The sequence below is a fragment of the Eptatretus burgeri genome, chromosome 4, assembly GCF_056783735.1.
Source record: "Eptatretus burgeri isolate ZD-2024b chromosome 4, Ebu_testis_v1, whole genome shotgun sequence".
Lineage (NCBI taxonomy): Eukaryota > Metazoa > Chordata > Myxini > Myxiniformes > Myxinidae > Eptatretus > Eptatretus burgeri.
In genome coordinates this window covers 76,471,554-76,493,125 of record NC_140964.1, presented here as the reverse complement: position 1 = coordinate 76,493,125, position 21,572 = coordinate 76,471,554, and the positions used below count along the sequence as shown (strand labels likewise).

Below are 21,572 nucleotides of genomic sequence, written 5' to 3'. Positions count from 1 at the left end.
TGGATCCGAGAATTTATCGAGCGATTCTTCACCATTGAGTGACGGGGCTAAAACAATGTATAGCACGATATCTGAAAAAGTTACGGACGGATTCTCATGAAACTTGCTAGATGAGATAGTCCGGTGACAAGAACAAGCCGATTAAATTTTAGTTCAGGTACGAATCCAGATCCGGCCTATCAGTGGGATACAAAACATAATCATCCTGGTGGAAGGTATGTGCTCTACCGAGTGGCCGTTCTAGTTGATTTCTGTATCTGTTTGTGTGTGCTTTGTTATATCTGTAATGACGTTTCCTTTGCCAGATCTGAAATGATCTTTCCTTTGCTTAAACATTCTCCTTTGTTAGTTCTGTAATGTGGTTTCCTTGGGGGCCTGTTGATTCCCATTTTTGAAAGCCTGCTGTTTGGGATATTTTTAGCCATGCTGAGAATGGCCCCTTGTGCTGTGCATATAATCGTGGTGTCTGTGAATGAGGTGAGCTACAGAATTGTACTTTTTTTGATGTGGTCGTTGGGGGTGCGGGAGGGGGTCTTGTGGTTCCATTTATTTGTTTCTATCTTTTGCAGTGTTTAACGCTGACATGGTAATACTGACCATTTATCGATGGAGCATGCTGCTTCAATGGGCCGCTTCTCATGACAAACTGACTTGTTTAACACCTTGCAAATGTCGAGCTGCTGTTTAATTCCCAGTGCCCACCTGACTCATGTATCGCATTGATTGTAGCTGACTGGAGAAGTACCCAGCAGTATTATACAGGTCTCTGTGAATGTTCGTGTCAGTCATTCTCAATAGATGAGGTAAACCAAGCTGTTAGTAGAGTAAGAATTTTGTAGAGTAAGAATTTATAAGTGTGTTTATCACCATGGTCAACGAGGTGTGGCTGATGTTTCGAGCATGGGACACCAGATCATACAATGGAAGCATTAGAATGTCCTCGTTTTTATCTGTTTGTACTCTTTCTTTCATTGTCTTCTTGCTTAGGATTTGTAATCTTTTTTTTTACCATCAAGTGCTCAAAATAATTTATTCCCCTCCTCCCCCTCCACCTTCACCCCCTCTCCTCTCCTCTTCCACCCCTCCCCCCCTTTCTCACAATGGTCCAAGACACGTCAATGGTTATTATTTTTTAATGTATAAGTAAGAATGTCAACAAATGTACATTTCATTAATATAATTGCAGATTCACCACCGGAAGGGACCATGAGGGGAGTTCTCTAATTCACTATCTGCCTGATGAACCGTGGATAATTCCGCTGTGCAAACACGGATACCGTCGAAAACGATGAATTCAGGCAGGGTCCACCGTCTGAATCCGCTTTCCCTTTCTGGTGAATTAAACCCCCCAGATAGAGTACTATGCTTCCAGACATGCCACTTTGACCAAGTACGGCTGAGCATTACCATAGGTGGACGCACTGGCTAACAGCTACCCATAACGGAATGCCAGGATTGAACTCCCTGTTACTAGACATACACACACACACACACACACACACACACACACACACACACACACACACACACACACACACACACACACACACACACACACACACACACACACACGTTGAACCAATGGATGCTGACAACCAGACATCTCATACAAGAGAAATCCTTACCCCCGAGCATGGAAGGCAGTTCTTACTCGGTCATTTAACACAGGTCTACAAAACAGGGACCTCAGTCATAACAGGAAGAGGGATAGAAAGAGGAGAGAGAGAAGAGTACGAGGCGTATTGTCTGCACTTGCTCACCATACATAAACTGGCGGGCTCACATTAATCCAAACAAAGGAAAGGGGAGGGGAGGGGGGGAGGGGTAGGATGGATGAGTAGATTAGGTGGTGTGATGCGAGTTGTGGGGAGACGTGCAGAGGTTAACTGCGCATGGCTTGGAGGAAATGGCATGAGGTGCGACAGTCAGTGTGCCCTGAAAAGGACAATGGGTGCTTGTTGATAGCTCAGTGTTTACAAAGGGAATGAAGTAGAGTGGGGATAGCAAGAGACAGATGGCACGAGTCAGTGTGTATGTTACCATCACATCGGTAATTCTCTGGCTGGGTCTGTTTGCCTGCATGGAACCCTCACTCTCTCGTGCTCCTTAACCATCCCTGCACTGTGCTGTTGTCATCAGTTCATTATCGCAGGTTTTCCAGTCCATTCTTGTGGATTCCCAGATGGGTCAGACACATTCTATGCTTCTGTCTGGGTTTTGTAGTCCGTGTGGAGGTGTGCCGCTGCGAATGTGCTGCTTCTTCTGTGCGTGCAGTGCTGTGGCGTTGTGATTCTGCTCATGCAATCGCTGTTGGGGCTGGCAGAGTTTTGCTTTCCCATTGGCCCACCATATCTCCAGGCGACGCCCATTGGCTGTGCTCAGGTTCCGCAGCATGGCCAGTGACCAAACCGGGGCATTAGGCATCGAGGTCGTTGCTATCGGGGTTCGGCCAGGTGCAGCTGTTCCATAGCTGTTCTGCATGGAGCCCCCCCCTGCTGTGTGGGTCCACGGAGCTTTCATGTCTTCTGGGGTGTTAAGCCAGTTCTTCGGTAGATCCCTGGCTTTGTAATGTGGTGTTTGAGGCTGTTGGTTTTTTTGTAATGTTGTGTGAAGCGTGTTTGGATGTGCTGTAAAGGTAGAGAGAGAGACACAGAGAGACACAGAGAGACAGAGACATGCATACATCTATATGGAAGGAACGAGTCACAATGGAGTCTGATTCTATACAAATTCAACGCATATTCCTTCCCACTGATATGGTGGGGTGGGTTGGGGGCAATTTAGCGACACAATATATTGCAGAGACAGCTACACGAGGGTTTCTTCATTTGTATTGGTACGTACTTCCCGGGGTCTCTTAAAACTGTCACAATATTTTCTGCTTGATATACTTTTACTTTATTTGGCATGGACTATGATCAGTATCTCGTTCATATATCCTTTTGAATGCCACATGATACTGTAACCAAGTTTTTGTATTTAATCAATATAATAACACTTTAAGTCTCAACGGTGTGTTTCATTTATCGTGCGTGTTTCATGTGTTGTACGTGTGCTTCATGTTCATTACGTCCAACGTGTGGTTCAGTGCGTCCAATGCAGCGACAATGATGAGGAAAGTAATATGACACCATTATGAGCCGACATTAAGCATCACTATTATTGATGAATTTACTTCACATGGGTATGTTTATCCCCACGCTTTTTGAAAAAAATCATGGGGATATTGTAATCGGCTCCCGTCCGTCCATCTGTTCTTCCATCACGCTATCTCTAAAGCGGTTGTGCAGAAATTCACCAAACTTGGTAGTTATGATCACCACATGGCAAGAAGATGCAAGATGCAGGAACCAGCATATTGTTGCGGGGGTGGCTGGCCCAAGTTAATCCCCTGACCTAATTTGTGGTGACGGGCGGTGAACACCGGCGGCCCCCGGATGGCCAAGCGGTACCTTATTAAGATGAGGCGGACACGTTGATTGACGGAAATTTTAACACGTGCTCGAAGCGTATGGCGGACGGGTGGAGAAGTACAGAGAATGGAACGGATGCACAGGGGGTTTATCCACAAACCCACTACAATTACACGAATACAGTTTCTTCAAAATAAACACATTTAATGAACATACACAAATATTTACTGAGACAATAATTCAACAGGTAATAATAATAATAATAATAAATAAATAAATCCTACTGTCGAGGCTTCGCACACAGACGCAAACACAGACAAATGGTGACAAAAATAATAAGAGAAACCCTCCTTTTCATGTCTACTGGTACTCAGCTTGGCCCAGAGCTGGTCCGAGTTGAACTTGGAATGGGGAGCGCTTCTATCAGCACGTGCACATGCGCGCAAATGGCGCCATCACTTCTCTCGTGGCAGGGCAGACGTACGCCAGGCAATCCGCAAGCAGCTTTCCGCATAAAGGCTCAAAATGTGCCAGCCTTCCTCTTTCCAAAGGTGCTACCTGCCTCATGCGTTCCTCACACTGACCCCGTGTGTGTGTGCTCTGCCGATCTGGGTTCTATCCAGATGGAAGCCTTCGACGATCCACACCTGAGCAAGCCTGCCTGCCCTCGACCTCGATCACATAGATCTCTCTTTCTATCCGGTCAGAAGTCTCTCACCAACCACACGTGCGACCGATCTCCCGTCCTATGCAGTAGTCCGAAGCCCCTTGCAATGCGCCAGCCAATCATCCACGCTCTCTCCCCTGTGTGCTCTATATCCTGCATGCACCAAACCCAGGAAGGCGGAACTTCCTGCCCGTTTGTTGTCGTTTCAGGGACGTGTTCCTCCTCCCCACCCCCTTTATTGTCGATCTTGAAATATAAAAAAAACATTGGGAAAATCACAGAAGGCAATCACATACTGGGGAACTTATTCTTACTTCCGAGGCTAATTAACACTGCACCACCCCTCGTGTGGTGACACGTAACACTTAAGCTCACAGAATCCCTAACTTAATTACATTGAGATGCTTTCTACTCGTCCACAGATCAAGCAACTCTACACAATGCTAAATTCCCTATTAAATCCTTCCATCTACCCCCACAACCGTAACAATGTTTTCAGTGTCCATTGCAGGACTTGGCCTTCCTAAACTGATGTCGAGGTGTTTTTGACATCCTCGCCGCACTTGCCAAGTTTGGTTTGAGAATGAGCAGGCATTGACCTGCCCCCATTGACCCCACACCAGCCATTGGAGATAGAAATGCCTTTTATTGATGCACATGATCAGCCAGCCACTCGAGTGTTGAACTAGCACAGAGTGGATGAGTTTCCTTTTTTTTAAATGTCATTAAATCGAAATGGAAATAGATATTTACCAACAAAAATATTCACTCATTTGATTTGTAATTCATTCACAGCTGCCTCCGAAGGAAGAAGAAGAAAACTTTTCAAGTTGTATGTAAACTTTGGTGGTATGTGAAGGAAAGACGAGAGTAGTTAAAAATGTAAATTGGTTTTTGAAATCATTCATTTCGAACACAGTGTTTTCCTTGACCAAAAAGGTGCTGAGGATTATGAATTTACTTGGATGAAGATGGGGGACCTTCATAACCTCACTTGAATCCAGAAAAGTTTGGAACAATTAACGAAGAAGTTTGAGTTGAAGATGTTCTCTCCTAACGACACGTCATTCTCTCATAACATTGAAGATGTTCTTTCCTAACGGCACATCTTGACGAGAGACACAATCGGCACGCAATTGGTGTTCTCCATAATCCGCGGGCATGAGACGCATAAAATATCCATAAACGTTTACAGATTGTGTGGCCGAAGAGACACAAATATCCTTAATGTTCTTTTCGGCATCACAACATCGTACTGATGATGGCACGAGACAATTTATCCATTAGTTTTCTGAAGGTGGCACAGTGAGATGTGATACAAGCTCAATCGATTGGGAATACTCCTGAAACAGTGAGAAGCCTGTGTGTGTAAAATATATGAACACATGCTGTATATATACATACATATTAGCTTACACATTGTGTAAGCAGATGAACCGTGCTTCCCGATTCTCGAATCGCTGACCTGCATTTGATTTTTCATTTATTTTTCATTTGCTTTTGTTTTCATTTGCGGATGCTTTCCGACGGTTCTGTGACCTTTTTTTCTGATGTATCGGCTTTGATGTCCATCGGCACACAAAATTACCGTGCTTCCCCATTGGCTGAGGTCACTCACCTGTATTTTTTTTCATTTATTTATATTTTCATTGATCGATGTTGTCTGACAATTCTGTGAATTTTCTCTGGTGTACTGGCTTCAGTGTTTATCGGCACACAAAATTTCAGATATATATATATATATTTTTTTTTTGGCAAGAAGAGCATGGGAGGAGTCTATTTATTTGTGTAATCCTAGCCACCTGGGTTTAATTGATTCGGTGAGAGCTAATTGGTTATTCTCTCCATTCACAGGTGAGAGATGTGAGTGGGTCTTTGTTTTTTCATTTATATATTGGCTGCTTTTGATGTTTACACATTGTACATGCTTGGGAGTCTCAGTAGTGCAGGTTTATGTCTGCACTATCGCTGATGATTCGCCAATCAGCAATGATACCTGTCCGGCAGCTTAGGTTGGTGTAGCATTGGGATTCTCGTGTGTACTATGTGTGAACGACTTTACAGCTGTGGAGGAAATCTGGGAAGGGTTTGAAACGGCAAAGGGCTTACCTTGGGTTGCCTTTCATGGTTGCTTTATGCATCTTCTTCGGCTCTATGAGCATGGGAGGAGTCGATTTATTTATATAATCATAGCCACCTGGGTTTAATTGATTCGATGAGAGCTAATTGGTTATTTCCTAAATTCACAGGTGAGAGATGTGAGTGGGTCTTTGTTTTTTCATATATATATATATATATATATATATATATATATATATATATATATATATATGTATATATATGTTAAATTTATATATTATTTTTTCTGCAAGGTATTGTATGTACAATCCATGTATTTGCAAGTTTTCCCCAGAATCTGCAAGCCATTCTTTCAATATTGGGCCCTCGAACCATGGATGGACTCGACCGTGTATATTTTCTGGATGTATGTCATTCATGAGTTTGGGAACAACCAATGTGTCATTCTTGGAGGGCTGTATGTTGGCCTGTGTATTGGTAGGTGGTGTGCCTCTCTGCCAGGCAGCAGACTGAGTAGCGTGAAAAATATACTTTCCATCCAGACTCGCCTCGTTGATGTCGATATTGTCCGTTGTGAAATTGACAAACCTCTCTTCTACCAAGTTAAGTGGAATCACAGATCCATTATCATCCATGCTTTCAAGAGTTTTTTTCAGCAAGAGCTGTGTCCACCCTTAATATAGCTTTATAACTCATGATATGGCCTGCATTATGAAACAACTGAATTAGTTGTTTGAATTGTGTAGCCTGGTGAAGACAGCTACCAAGTCCAATATGCTTGGGTGTCGAATATTTGCTCACCACATATACCAGACCTTGTGCGATACTGAGAATTCTAGTATGCCTCAGTTCTTCCCATTTACTATGCTCTTCACTGCCTTGGTTTTCCAGAACCTCTTGCCCACCAAGCATGAGGTTGAGAAACATATACAGATTATCCGGTATACAGTCAATGGAGTTATTCTGATTTAGATCAAGGCCTTTGAATGGTGGTTTGGATAAGATATCCCTCCTCATCTTCAGCACCACGTGAACCAGATCAAGGAACTCTTTATCTCCTTCTGCTGGTACATATGATGGAATGTCGGATTCATAGTCCTTTTCATCAGCAGCAGCCTGTTGCCTTATCGTTGATATTGGCGTGTGTGCATACGTTAATGGTGATGGAAGAATACGGTTGTCAGTTCGTCCTTGATTGTGGAGAACAATGACACCATATATACTATATAGATGCTCTGATAATGTATCTGTGAATATGGTCATATGGCTGTTGAACGATGGGGGTATTTTGAAACCAGAACTTTGAGCTATGTCACAATGTCTCATCCATACCTCCTGTAAATCCAGAACATCTGTATGTTCAGCATCGAGTTCCAATTCGACACATAGCCGCACCATTTCCAGGTCAGATTTTTGTGTTGCTGCGTTGTTTCCCTGGGTGTTGCTCTTAAATTGTTGGTGGCACACTGTTTGATATTTTCCTTCATTGGCCACTAGGTCCTCAACACCACCACATGTACTTAAGTGCTAATCATATTGCACAGCTTCTAAGATACGAGTACTCACTTCCATTGTCTGAATGGATATCAACTTGGATTTAGAGGGTTTTTGACAGAATATGCAAAGATCTGCATTGAGTGGTCTTGTACCACTATGGAGTATTTGAGTAGTAGACATAGAGGTAGATGCTGATTTGTTCTGTGTGGGCTCGGTGTGATTAGCTCTCTCCAACCTGGAAATCTTATCTTTGCTGGTATAGGTCGAATAACAATTTTTGTGACGCAGAATGGGTTCCTGGGGAGATTTACCTGTTTGTATTCTGTCGAGTGCATCATGGTTTTTGATATCTCTAAACTTCCGGCGTCGTCGTGTGGATGTTTCCAAAGTTCTCAATCCTTCCTCTGTTTTGTGTAGTTGGGGGCAAGTTTGGTCTGTGTTCCTGGCATATAATGCATGAGCTCATTGAAACTGGCACACAAGTCTTCAGACACTGGGTGACTTCCATATTGTCAGTGTTCAGAACCTATAATAGAAAACAAAACTTTAACATGGAGAATTGCTGAAAGACATACAATATAATGTTATAAAATTACGGATAAATAATGCAGCCATCTTGAAATTCAAGATGGCTGCCATGGTATATGATTGTGCATATTCATTCATCAACAGACTCAATGGTGAATACAATATGCATTTGGACAGAAAATTCAAGACAATCAGTCAACTCGGGATCAAAATCATGCCAAATATCATTTTCAAAAGACGGCCATTTTGATTTTCATTTTGGAGGCTGAAAGTGTGAAAATTGAGCCCGGCATACAATTTATTGTTTTTTTTTTAATTAACTTAATCAGAATTTGGTCCAGACTATTTTGGATGGTGTGACAATGTTTTCAATATCATGGCACTGGATTTTGCAATCATTTGTGTCTGTCTGTGTGCCTGTCCCGGCTGTAACTTTTTTCTTTTTTTTACCATTTGAGCTTTTGTCATGAGATTTTCAACAAAGCTTTATTTTGAATACATGGAGAAGACAAATGAAGAATTTGGTCATAAGATCAAAGGTACCATTTAGCATACAAAAGAAGAAGTCCGAATACAATGCGGACAGGCTTTGCATTTCATGCTTTCTAGTTTAATTTTGTATTTGTTTTTGTACTTTGCCATGTTATGTGACGTCACTTGCCGTGTCTGGCACCTAAGGTGGACGGAAGTTATGTTTTCACCCCTGTCTGTCTGTCTGTCTGTCTGTCTGTCTGTGAGCAGGATATCTCAAAATGTTGTGCCCGGGTTATGATAAAACTTGTTGGACAGGTTGGTGTGTGACGAGGAAGAATTGATTTGATTTTGGGTCATATCCGGCCAATCAATGGGATACAAAACATAAACTTTCAGCCTGGCGGAGGTATGCGCTCTACTGAGTGCCGTTCTAGTTATCTCGGCCATCTGCGCTGGATGGAGGTTATGTTTTCGCCCCTGTCTGTCTGTTTGTTTGTTTGTTTGTTTGTTTATTTGTGTGCAGGATATCTCAAAAAGTTATGGCCAGGTTATGTTAAAACTTGGTGGACAGGTTGGTGTGTGACAAGGATGCATTGATTTGATTTTGGTGAAGATCTGAATCCTGATACGAGCATTTTTTTTTTATTTTTTTAGTGATTCTTTACTATTGAGAGATGTGGCCAAAAACAATACATAGCCTGCTATCTCAAAAAGTTGTGGATGAGTTATGACAAAACTAGGTGAATGAGTTGGATTGGTGACGAGAACAAGCCGATTCCATTTTGGTTAAGCTTCGGATTCATATCTGGCCTTTCAGTAGGGTTAGTGGGATAGTGGGGCCTATCACAAAACGTAAACTGTTCATCCTGCCGGAGGTATGCGCTCTACCGAGTGTCGTTCTAGTTTTGTTCAAACCATTGTAAGTGTATCCTTTAAGCCTGGTGTTGGCTTAGTGGTTAGGGTGGTGGCTTGGGATCCCAGGGTCCTGAGTTCAAGCCCTGTTGGCTGCTGAATTAACACCAGGGGGTTGACTCAGCCTGTCATCCTTCCGAGGTCGGCGAAATGAGTACCAGTGTACTGATCCCGGTGTATGCCCCGGTTAGAATAGGTGTACCATATCCCTGTGTGTCGTAAGAGGCGACCAGGGTTGGCGTCAGGAAGGGCATCCGGCCATAAAACATTGCCTCAAGAAAAAGCCCAACCCCTGCACAGCAGGGAAAAATGGCTGTAAAAACGGTCATATATATATATATATATATCATTGTAAGTGTATCCCTTGTACAGTAAGGAACGATGTGAGCTCATACTGAAAAAAGCAGCTGAATGTGCATAATTTTATTGGCCACTTGCTCTTCAGACAGTCCTTAAAGGTCTTTAACTGATTAACAAGCTGAATTGATCTGCCTTAGTTCTCAATGAAGCAATTGATTTGGACTAATCCCATTTAATGTGTGCACCACACGACCTACCCATCGACACCAGACATCTTTAATTGGCTTCATTGCTGTTGTTGTCGGTGTTAAATCAATTTTTCCATCGTATGATGTCTTTAATGATGGGTATGGCCATCAGAGACATATTGTGCCAAATCAGCCAATTCAGTCGCTATTTGGAGGATGGTACAACAACAGAGGAACAAGAGGTGGGGGTTTTGGGGAGGTCGCAGCCCGAGGTACTCCTGAGGTTTGGGAGGTGTAAGAGCAGCGCACGGAGAGTTAATAAATGGAATTCCTGATGTAAAATGCAACTCTGCTGCCAGGACGGAATTCAGGTTGATCAAACCGGAGGAGACATGAGCTCGGTAGAGATAATAAGGAATCAGGGATGTCTTATGAGAGGAAGGATTCTGTCAAATAGATTATGTACGGTTTATCGGCAGCAGCCTGGATTGAGAGATCTGACAGGTCGAGGAGTCGGATGTTTGAGGTCCACACCATTGGGGACAGGGGAGGAGGACCAGGAATGTGGTAGATGTAGGGCACAGGAATGTGGAAACCAGCAAGTAGAGGGTTAAGGTGGGGGGAAGCTGATAAAGTGTGGGGCAGATGGGGGAGTTGGGAGGGTGCGGGGAGGTGTAAAGGGGAGGCGAGAGAGGGGGGAGGCGAGAGAGGGGGGAGCTGAGATGGGGAAGGGTAGTGATATGGAGGGTTTGCCACCATTAATGGACAAGAAGGGGAATTGATTGTCGTGTGCACACAGCCTCTGCAAAATTGACTTCTGAGGATTCTCAAACTGGACATGCAGTGCCTTCGGAAAGTATTCACACCCCTCGACTTTTTCACATTTTGTTGTGCTACAGCCTGAATTTAAAACGGATTAAATAAAAAAAATTGTCACCAATCTAAACAAAATACCGCATGAAGATAAAGCGAAAACATGTTTTTATAAATTTCGACATATTGATTAAAAATGAAAACTTGAAATGTCTTGGGTCAATAAGTATTCAACCCCCTGAGTCAATACTTTGTAGAAGTGCCATTGGCAGTGATTATAGCTTTGAGTCTTCTTGGGTATGTCTGTATCAGCTTTGCACATCTGGATTTGGGGATTTTCTCCCATTTTTCCTTGCAGATTTGTTCAAACTCTGTCAAGTTGGATGGGGAGCGTCGGTAAACAGAAATCTTCAAGTATTTGCACAGATTCTCAATGGGATTCAAGTCTGGGCTTTGGCTGGGCCACTCATGGACTTTCACATTCTTTTTCTGAAGCCATTCCAGTGTTGCTTTGGCTGTATGCTTAGGGTTATTGTCCTCTTGGAGCGTAAATGTTCACCACAGTCTAATGTCTTTTGCACTCTGAAGCAGGTTCTCCTCAAGGATTTTCCTATATTCGGCTCCATTCATTGTTCTCTCTATCCTTACAAGTCTCCCAGCCCTGCCGCTGAAAAGCATCCTCAAAGCATGATGCTGCTACCACCATGCTTCATGGTAGGGATGGTGTTAGATGGGTGATGACCTGTGCTTGGTTTCCACCAGACGTAGCACTTTGCATTCAGGCCAAAGAGTTTCATTTTCATCTAATCAGAGCACAGAATCTTTCGCCTCATACTCTCAGAATCTTTCACGTGTGTTTTTGCAAACTCCAGGCGTGCTGTCGTGTGCCTTTTTCTCAGGAGTGGCTTCCGTCTGGCCACTCTCCCATAAAGCCTAGATTTGTGAAGTGCTGCAGAGACTGTTGTCCTTCCGGCAGGTTCTCCCATCTCAGCCAAAGAACTCTGTAGTTCTGTCAGTGTGGTCATTGGGTTCTTGGTCACCTCCCTGACCAAGGTCCTTTTTGCTTGGTTGCTCAGTTTTGTCAGACAGCCAGACTGAGGAAGAGTCTGGGTCATTCCATAATCTTTCCATTTCCTAATGATGGAGCTCACTGTGCTCTTGGGAACTTTCAACAATCTAGAAATTGTTTTATACCCTTCTCCAGATCTATGCCTCCTCACATTTCTATCCCTCAGTTATACAGACAGTTCTTTGGACTTCATGGTAGACTTTCTGCTCTGACGTGCACTGTCAACTGTGGAACCTTATATTGAAAGGTGTGTTTCTTTCTAAATCGTGTCTAATCAATTGAATTGGCCACAGGTGGACTCCAATCGAGTTGTCGAGACATCTCAAGGATGATCAAAGGAAATTGGATGCACCTGAGCTCAATTTGGAGTGTCATCGCGAAAGGGTTGAATACTTATTGACTCAAGATATTTCAGCTTTGCATTTTTAATTAATTTGCATAGATTTCTGAAACATGTTTTTGCTTTGTCCTTATGGAGTATTTTGTGTTGGTCAGTGACAAAAATTTAAATTGAATCCATTAAGTAGTTAAGTAATACAATAAAATGTAACAAAAGTCAAGGGGTGTGAATACTTTATGAAGGCACTGTACATAGACAATAGACTTCATGGGAGGGGTGGTAAAAATGTTTGCCGCTGAAGGCACGGAGGAATGTGGAGCTGTAGGTATGAGAGGAGGGTGGATGAACCAAGCATTTTGGAGTGAAAAGATTTTGGGAATGATGTCTTGTGAAAAATATGAAAAGGAAGTGATTATGATGAAGAAGTTTAAGAATGCATGGGTTGTTCCTGGTGGAGTAGTAAGGAGATTGAGGCATTTGAAAAGCATTTATGAAATGTTATTTATTTAGAGCTTTTGAAAGAAGAAACGCTTTATTCAGTGAAGATTCAGTTTGGGGATGTCGAAAAGGAGAAGGGATAGATCATGAAAGTCGAACTGTGTACGGCAGATTGAGTTTGTTTTGGTGGTGGTGGTGTTGTTTTATTTAAGTTTCTAGTGGCGTGAATAAGAGTTTTCTTGTATTTTTGGGAGCAAGGAGGGCAAAGGGATTAAACTGAGGGATCACAAATGGAATTAGTTTGGAGAAAAGGAGCAAAAACGAAGCATGCCGAGTGAAAACAGAAACAGAAGCAACAAGAAAAAGAGCAATCAGAGATTGCAAGCCCTTGCCAGGACTTGTTTTGTGTGGTGTATTTTGTGTGAGTTTGTGTACTGGTGTGTGACGTAATTAATGAGATATAACCAGAACTGCCACTTTATAATTGCCAGCATTGATGACCGGGTACCAAGACGTCCCACTTTGATGCAACCCCACTTTGATTGGGCACCTGACCCTGATCCATGACACTTTTTTTATGACTATTCAATTGAATTTAGAATGGGACTAAAAGAAATTCAATTCAAATCAAATGGAAGACCAAATAGGTATAGTGCTGCATTGGAATAATCAGAAGGAACCCGAACAAGCAAAAAGAAAAGATGAAGTCATCAGGAGGAACCTGGATAGGATTCGCATTTCAGCTGTTACACCTCTACCCTAAAACCCACCCGGTCACAGCCAAGTGAGTCTTATTCAAAAACAGCAAAAACAAGTGGTGCCAGGCTCAACAAATCCCACCCATTTAAGGCATAAAGTTATTTTGTGGATCAAATTTAAATTTGATACATCCTTAACCTGAATGTTAATTCTAAGGAATAGAATAAGGAATATTTTAGTCTTAGTTTGAAGTCAATTAAACCATTTATGACGAAGTTATGAGCGAAAAACGATTTTGACCTTTTCGTGACCTGACCTTGACCTTTGACCTAATTGGACCCAAAAGTTAATGGGGTCGTCCGAGGTTCATTACCCACCTGTGGATACAATTTGACAGTGTTTGAGCCAGCCGTTTTCCCGTAAAGTTGTATTTTCGTAACCATGTTTTAGTTTAAATGGAAAATTTGTAATTTTGACCGATGACCATGACCCCCAAAACTTCGGACCCTACCAATCTTCACAAATATGCATTTTTCACAATAGAAATGGGTAGGATTATAAGTGACAAATAGAATAATGTTTACTATAAGCTTAGTTTGAAGTAAATCAGATCATTTTTGACGAAGTTATGAGTGAAAAACAATTTTGATCTTTTCGTGACCTTGACCTTGACCTTTGATCCAATTGGACCCAAAAGGTAATGGGGTCGTCCAAGGTTCATTGCCCACCTGTGGATTAAATTTGATAGTGTTTGCTAAAGCCGTTTTGCCGTAAAGTTGCTAACAGACAGACAGACAGACAGACAAACAAACAAACAGACAAATTAAAAATCGTGCTTAGCACGACACTTGGCAAATTAGTTGACCTTTCCATGTGGTGGTCCAAGCTGTAATGTCATGGAATGTGTGGTGTTTATTTGTTCGTACATAAATAAAATGACGCGACGTCACAAATAACAATTATCAGGCGCGCGTTGTCATGGTAACGGCAGCAGATTGAAAATTTTTCACAACTCATTTAAAGCCACCATGTGACAATCAACAACTTATCATCGGTGCTTGTTGCCTTCATTCTGATCGTAGAAAATATTTGAAAATACCTAGGAACATTGCTTTTCAACCAGCTTTACGATCCCATTATCAGGTTTGAAATATGTTGTAAAACAAAAATATGTATTTTATATGTGTTTTTCATGTTTTGGGTGACTCTGACCTTGACCTTGGGTCAATTTCGATCAAACTTTGTACACATGTTAATATTACATGCATAAATAGACAGTATAAGTTTCAATATAATAAGTGCAAAACTGTTTGAGAAATAGCCATGTGTAATTCACAAAATTCCCCATTGGTTTATAATGGGCGATAATATAAAGTGATGCAGAATCCAGATCCTGACCTTGAACATCACCAAAAGTCACATATCTTTTTGCACTCTGGATTTCTATCAGCTGTTAAAATTTCATCCAAATCGGTTAAGAATTGTGACCTGTAGAACGAATAGAATTTTTTTAAATCACGCCAATAGCTAAAAACTTTGACGTCATACGCTTGCGAAAACTGTGCATAATTTGTACTAACATGCATTTTAAAACATTTAGATATTCCATTGAAGTTTGTTTTGGCGTCAACAGGAAGTCGCTAAGACTTCCGTTTACTGAGTTATGTTCAAAAGCTTGTTTTCACCTTTTTTGACGTAACGTCGTGACGTTAAGTGCGATTATGACATGATTTGATCCCAGACTATTTCAGCAAGATTGGCTATCATGTGTTAAAATTTGAGAACGATTGCTTCAGTAGTTTCGGCTGCACACGAGCGTAAATATATTTTTTAAATGATGTCAATAGGCAAAACTTTGACGTCATTCGCTTGTGAAAGCTATGCGTAATTTGTAATAAGATGCATTTTGTAATCATTTAGATATTTGAATGAAGTTTAATTTGGCGTCAACCGGAAGGCGCAACGACTTCCGGTCACTGCGTTATGTGTTTTCACGTTGTGTGACGTCACGTCGTGACGTTTAGTCCGATTAAGACGGGTTTTGGACACGGACCGTCTCAGGTGGATTGCCTATCAGGTGTAAAAATTTAAGAACGACTGGTCCAGCCGTTTGGGCTCTCGACGACCGGACAAACAAACAAACCAACGGAACAGACCAACATACTTGACAAAATCGAAGATTTCGCCAAGTAACAAACAAACAGACAAACAAACAAATAAACCAATGTCACCCGCAGGGTGACCCGTATATTGCCAAAAGGTGACCACATGTGACTTCTTTATGGTCACACTGAGGTGAACAGAGCTGCTATCCACCAGGAGCGACTCCTTGAGGAATATCTGCCTACGAGAGATTCCGATGAGAATCGTTCTACAGAGTAACCATGAAAATATGCTTTTGCCTCATAACGTCACCAAATGACGTCATAATGTCTCAAGCTTGACATATCTAGAAAGCACTCATCGAGGTGTTCATTTTGAGGTACTACACGATATGGTTCTTAAAACTTGAAAATTTGACCTTGGGGTCAAATATGTTTGACCTGAGGCACTAACCATGAAGGTCAAGGCCAATCGCCACCAAAAATTAATCAGCTGAGCGCCAGACCATGAACTATATTCCCATGAAGTTTGAATACGATCCGATCAAAATTACTCAAAAAATAAGGATTTCGTCGACTCCCCTGATTTGCGACAAAGTGACCTTGACCTTTGACCTTGACCTTCAAAATTTTGTGCACTGAAAGGGACCTCTATAGGCCTCTGATATGCGAAGTTACAAAAATCTCCAATGATAACTGTGCTCTGCAGAATTTTTTATACGTGATTACAGACAAACAAACAAACAAAAAAAAACATACAAGCTGACTAACATATCTTGCAAAAACTTCGTTTTGGCAAGATAACAAACCAACAAACGGAACAAACCAACATACTTGACAAAATCGAAGATTTCGCCAAGTTACAAACAGACAAACAAACCAGACGATTACAATATCCCGCTCCCTCCCTCCGAGGGGCGGGATAAAAATCAGAGAACCCAAATTCAAAAAAATTAAATAACTCTGGCTGCCACACCATGTGTCCGTTTAGGTTGAAATTTTATATATGTATTCCCTATCACTACTAGATGATAACTATGAAGTATCACATCAGTTGATTAAGCGGTTCAAGAGATAATTTTTTTTTAATTAAAATTTTCACTCAAGCCAACATGGCTGCTAGACCATGTGAAATCAGTTATTTGTGAATACTCTGGTATCTCCAAGGCTTGCAAACATTTGTGTGAATTTTCTTCTCGACATGTCCAACCGTTCTGGAGAAGGATTTTTTCGGCTGCACGGTAAATTCAATATGGCTGCCAAATCATGTGACCTTTGACATCATATATGTAAACCTTTTGTTCCACATGGATAGGCGATCATACTTGTAAAGTTTCGCCGCAATCTGTTCAGCCATTTCAGAGAAGACAATTTTTGAAGAACACAGCAACGAAGCCATAACAGAAAACATGATGGATCCTGTTTGGGAAACTGAGCTTTGAATGAGGTGCAAGCACCAGCTGCAGATTCAACCTCCATGTGGAGCAAACCTGGAACCCAAATTTCAAGTGAGAATGAACGATTGTTGCCACTCTTCCAACACTGACATCCAAATGCTCTGCAATTTCACATTTAATGATCCGGTGAATCTCCAAAATTACCCGTTCAACACGTTTCATATTTGCTTGAGTGATAGCAGTTGGTTGCGTATGGGAATGCGAAAGATCGCTCACAGAGTCACAGCTGTTTTTGAACTTGCAGCACCATTTTATGATACGACTGCACTCCTGTTCCACACCCCGAACAATGTTAGCTGCTGTCTTTAGTTTATCAAAAATGCTTTGTCAAGCCTTACTGTCATTTCCTATATGACTTGTATGGGGTACACAATATCGTTCTGCAAAATATTGGCATTCATCATATTTTTTTGCCCATTCTACAATGAAAAGTTATCGTTGACTTTGAAGCACACTTGTAGTATCTACATTGGATAGAGTAACTGAATGAATGCAACTCAGGGCATGCTGAGCTGCTGGAAACACTTGTATATCCAGCCTGGACCGATACGTAGGTCGCTGGCTCCAGCACACATGCACAAAGAGAGACAGGAATGAACACACTAAATTTTTAATGACAACAGTTCCTTGAATGGATGAGCTAATCTGGAATTCTATCCTTAGCTTTGGAAATAAGTCTCAGAGTAGAGGCCACATATTTACACAATAAGACCACTGAAACCAGGAAGTCTTTATTTTATGGTTTGTATTTTACTTTAATAATATCCTCATTCTTGACTCCCTCACCTTGACTTTGGAATTTCCACAACAATGCAATTGAATTTCTTGTTTAAGATGGAAATTCCAACATTTGTGACTACAACCTCATGAGAATCTGATTCTGTAATATCAGCAGTTAAATGTTTTTTTTCATTCCGTTTGCATTTACAATGTCTTGCAGGAGCTGAGGGAGAAGGTTTTGCGAGGGAAATATCGAATCCCCTTCTACATGTCTACTGATTGTGAGAACCTCCTCAAACGTTTCCTCGTACTCAATCCACTAAAACGCGGCAGTTTGGAGGTACAAAACATGGAATAAAATTAAGGTTAAAGTACGGAGGAGTATGGGCAGTAGAAGTCTTGCTGCCTTTATGATAATTCGCTGTTCCTATATTTCGATAGTCTACTTACGATAGCCTCTGAATTGTCTACATAACAAATATTGTAGTTAGGTCCAGTGTGTTTATCTCAGTGACACAAAAATCTAATTTCACACGTGGTCATTATTTTTGAATTATTGTTTCACTTTAGTACATATATGAAAAACAACATGAATAAACCTTCAAAATAACTCTGGAGGGAAAGCCTTTTCTCCCCTGTGAGTCCTATCTGGCATGCATATCAGATGATTGGCTGAGAAACCTTCAAAATAATTCATGGATTTGCGAGTCAACATTTCCCTTTCCTTCTTTCTTTTTTTTTTTTCCTACTGATAAAAATGGTAAGGGTTACAACCCTGGATGGGTCCCACTTTCACGAAGGATATTCCACACGAAGGATGCAAGAACTTGTCATTTGTTCAGGGTGCCTGGCGATAGCTCACCTACTCTTGGCAAAAGACACCGTGGGATATTTAAGGTCCACCAACAGCCAGCATAGGCATAACTAGTCCTCTGGCTTAATATCCATCCGAGGGACGGTACACATATTGACGCATCATCCTTAATGCAAAACACCAGGATGACAGTTTATAGCTGGATCGGGATTAAAACCCACGATATACAGCTCAGAGACAGGTGTGCGTACCTCTTGGTCTTGGCCCTCGGGCATCCTGCCAGCCCTCATTACACGAGATCTGCGGTTATAAGCCTCTATTATAACTCGTGACTAAATGCCAAAAGTATTTTTGTTTATTATACCACCTTGATGATCGCAAACTGCACTAATATGGACATGCAAACAGTGTACTGCTTATAAAACATTTTTGGGGCTTGTGATACACATAGGATGTGTTTAACTTGACAGGATGTTGTTGTGTGCTTTGTGACAGCAAATAATGAAGGATCGCTGGATGAATGTCAGCTTTGAAGATGATTTGCTAAAGCCATATGAAGAACCAGAACTGGATATTAATGACACCAAGCGCATTGGTGAGACAGTGGGAAGAGTAATCGGGAAAATAAATAAGTTTTTGGTTCTGACAGTGCCTTTAAAAATTCCCCTTTCAAACTATTCACCCATTTATAATTTCAAGTTTTCACAAATTTCTACCATTGAGTTAATATAAGGGAAGTGAAATGCTCTGTGTCTACTCGATGTTTAATCAATCAAATGCTCGTACATTTTTACTACCACAACATCAATCAAATGCTGAAATAATACATAATTGCATATTCTTCAACAAAAGGTCCACCTGAACTTTGAACCACCATCGTACTTTTTTTTTGTACACACTGTCAAGGCTCATATAAGAGCTAACAAACAGAACGTACAGCAAAGGGAGCAGGAGACAAGAGGGGTGGGAGAGGGAAGGACAAAACAGTGGGGAACAGAGACATGAGGAGATCCGTGGAAGGGAGAGGGATAGGGCAGGGTACACAGGGTAAACAAGATGGATACCACAGGGACTTTCAGGTCCTTACATGACAGGGACTTTCTGGAAGGAAAACAAGGAATTTGAAGGAGGTAGGTTTGGGGTGGATTAGCGGGGGTAGAAAAGATTGTGGTTTTGGATGTGGGATGATAATAGGTGGTGGTGAACAGCTGTTTTGAAGACCTGAGGGAAGAGTGGGATTGAAGAGAGTGTGGAAGTTTGTTCCAAAGGCAGGAAAAAGAGGAATGATAGGGTGAAGGTGATCAGTGATTCGTGATTTTGGGAGTTTTTCCAAAATCAGAGCAGGGGGTGAGGCCGGAGAGGAGACGGTATAAGACAGAAAGACCACCAACTTGCCTGCGGTGAGAGAGTGAGATGCCCAAAGGCTCAGCCTCATCGCAGGAGATACCAATGATCCTAAATGCCTTGGTTTTTCACAGCATGAAGCCAAGAAAGGTGAGATGCGGGAGCACCAGCCCAGAGCGGAGAGCAGTACTCCATCAGGCTGTGGACGAAAGCTTTGTATGTGGTCAGGAGCTCAGGTGGGCCAAGGAAGGACTTTGCACGATGGAGGATGCCCAGTCGTCGACTGGCTTTGGAGGCCAGGTTGGAAATGTGGCTTTCCCAGGAAAGATCATGACAAATAGTGAGACCCAGAAGCTTGAATGAAAGGACTTCTTCCAGAGGATTGTTGAGAATGAAGGTGGGGTGGGGTGGGGGGGGTTCAGAAGGTCCTTTCAGAGAGACATAGTGAGAGTGTGAGATTTGTCAGGATTGAAAGACATGTTCCATGTGTTGGAACAGCTTGTGATTTTATCCACATCTGCAGAGAGTGAAGAAGCTGTTGTTTGCCGATTTGAGGGATAACAGATGGTACGACAGAGGGTGGAGCCATCAGCAAAGAGAAAAGAGGATTTTCCAGGGAGTCAGAGAGATCATTGATGAAAACCAGAAAAAGAACAGGGCCCAGAACACTGCCTTGAAGAACTCCAGCCTGGACAGGAAGAGGGGATGAGAGAACTCCATTTCGGGCCACATGTTGGCTGCGACAGGAGGGAGTCTGCGAGCCATTAGTGGAGATGTCCTTGGATACCATAGGAAGAGAGTTTGGTGAGCAGAGCAGGGTGCCAGACCGTATTGAAAGCACACGATAAGTCGCGGGAGATAACTGTGATTTCATGTCTGGCATTGAGGACCTCCATCCATTGTTGGGAGAACAGAAGCAGCATATGCAGGGGAGAGTGACCTGGTCTGAATCCATATTGATGATCGGAAATAAGGCCATTGGAGAAGATGAAGGATTTAATGTTTGAAGTGATGATTGATTCCATAACCTTGCTGATGATTTGGAGAAGGCTGATTGGTCTGTAGTTGCAGGGATCTGTTTTTGAACCTTTGTTTTGCAGAACGGTAATATTTTCTGATTTCCCAGCAGATAGCAGATGACCTTGAGCAAATGAGAAGATAATAGAACAGAGAGAGGGTGAGCAAGAGTAGCAGAGCAGGTTTTTAGGCAACGTGGGCTGATGCCATCTAGACCGCCGCAGAATCTGAGCCGCAGCTTGACAGCAAGCTCTCCACTTTGTTAGAAGAAATGGACACAGAGTCCAGGGACAGGGACTGCGTAAGGTAGGTACAGAAATCGATGGGTTTGGGACACAAGATTTAGAAGCAAACACGGAGTTGAGGCATTCAGCCTTTTCACGTACGGTGTCAACAGTGCAGCCATTTGAGGTAAGGGAGGGGATGGAGGGAGAACATACACCTGAAACAGATTTGATTGGATGCCACCAGGATTTGGAGGAGGGAGAGAGTTTTGAGAGTTCAGACTTGAGATTAGAAAGATGTTGTTTTCTGGCTCTCCTGAGGGTAGATACACACACTTGTTCTGAGCTTTGTGGAAGGAACTGAGATTGCCTTCAGTTTGATTAGCCCACCATGAGGTGAAGGCAAGTTGTTTCAGGACAACTACCTTGCCACAAGCTTCAGTGTATCATGGGCAGGAGGCAGGGTAGGACAACTGA

General features: G+C 42.2%; 1 protein-coding gene across 7 annotated transcripts in view; it reads left to right on the top strand.

Moving 5' to 3' along the window:
• Positions 1-21,572, top strand: part of LOC147028409 (MAP/microtubule affinity-regulating kinase 3-like) — a 113,171-nt gene that overhangs the window by 43,134 nt on the left and 48,465 nt on the right. For all 7 annotated transcript variants that reach the window (XM_085878762.1, XM_085878766.1, XM_085878765.1 and 4 more), the window contains exons 9-10: positions 17,917-18,036; positions 19,006-19,105. In XM_085878762.1, the coding sequence (XP_085734888.1) occupies positions 17,917-18,036; positions 19,006-19,105 (220 nt within the window). The remainder of the gene's footprint in view (positions 1-17,916; positions 18,037-19,005; positions 19,106-21,572) is intronic.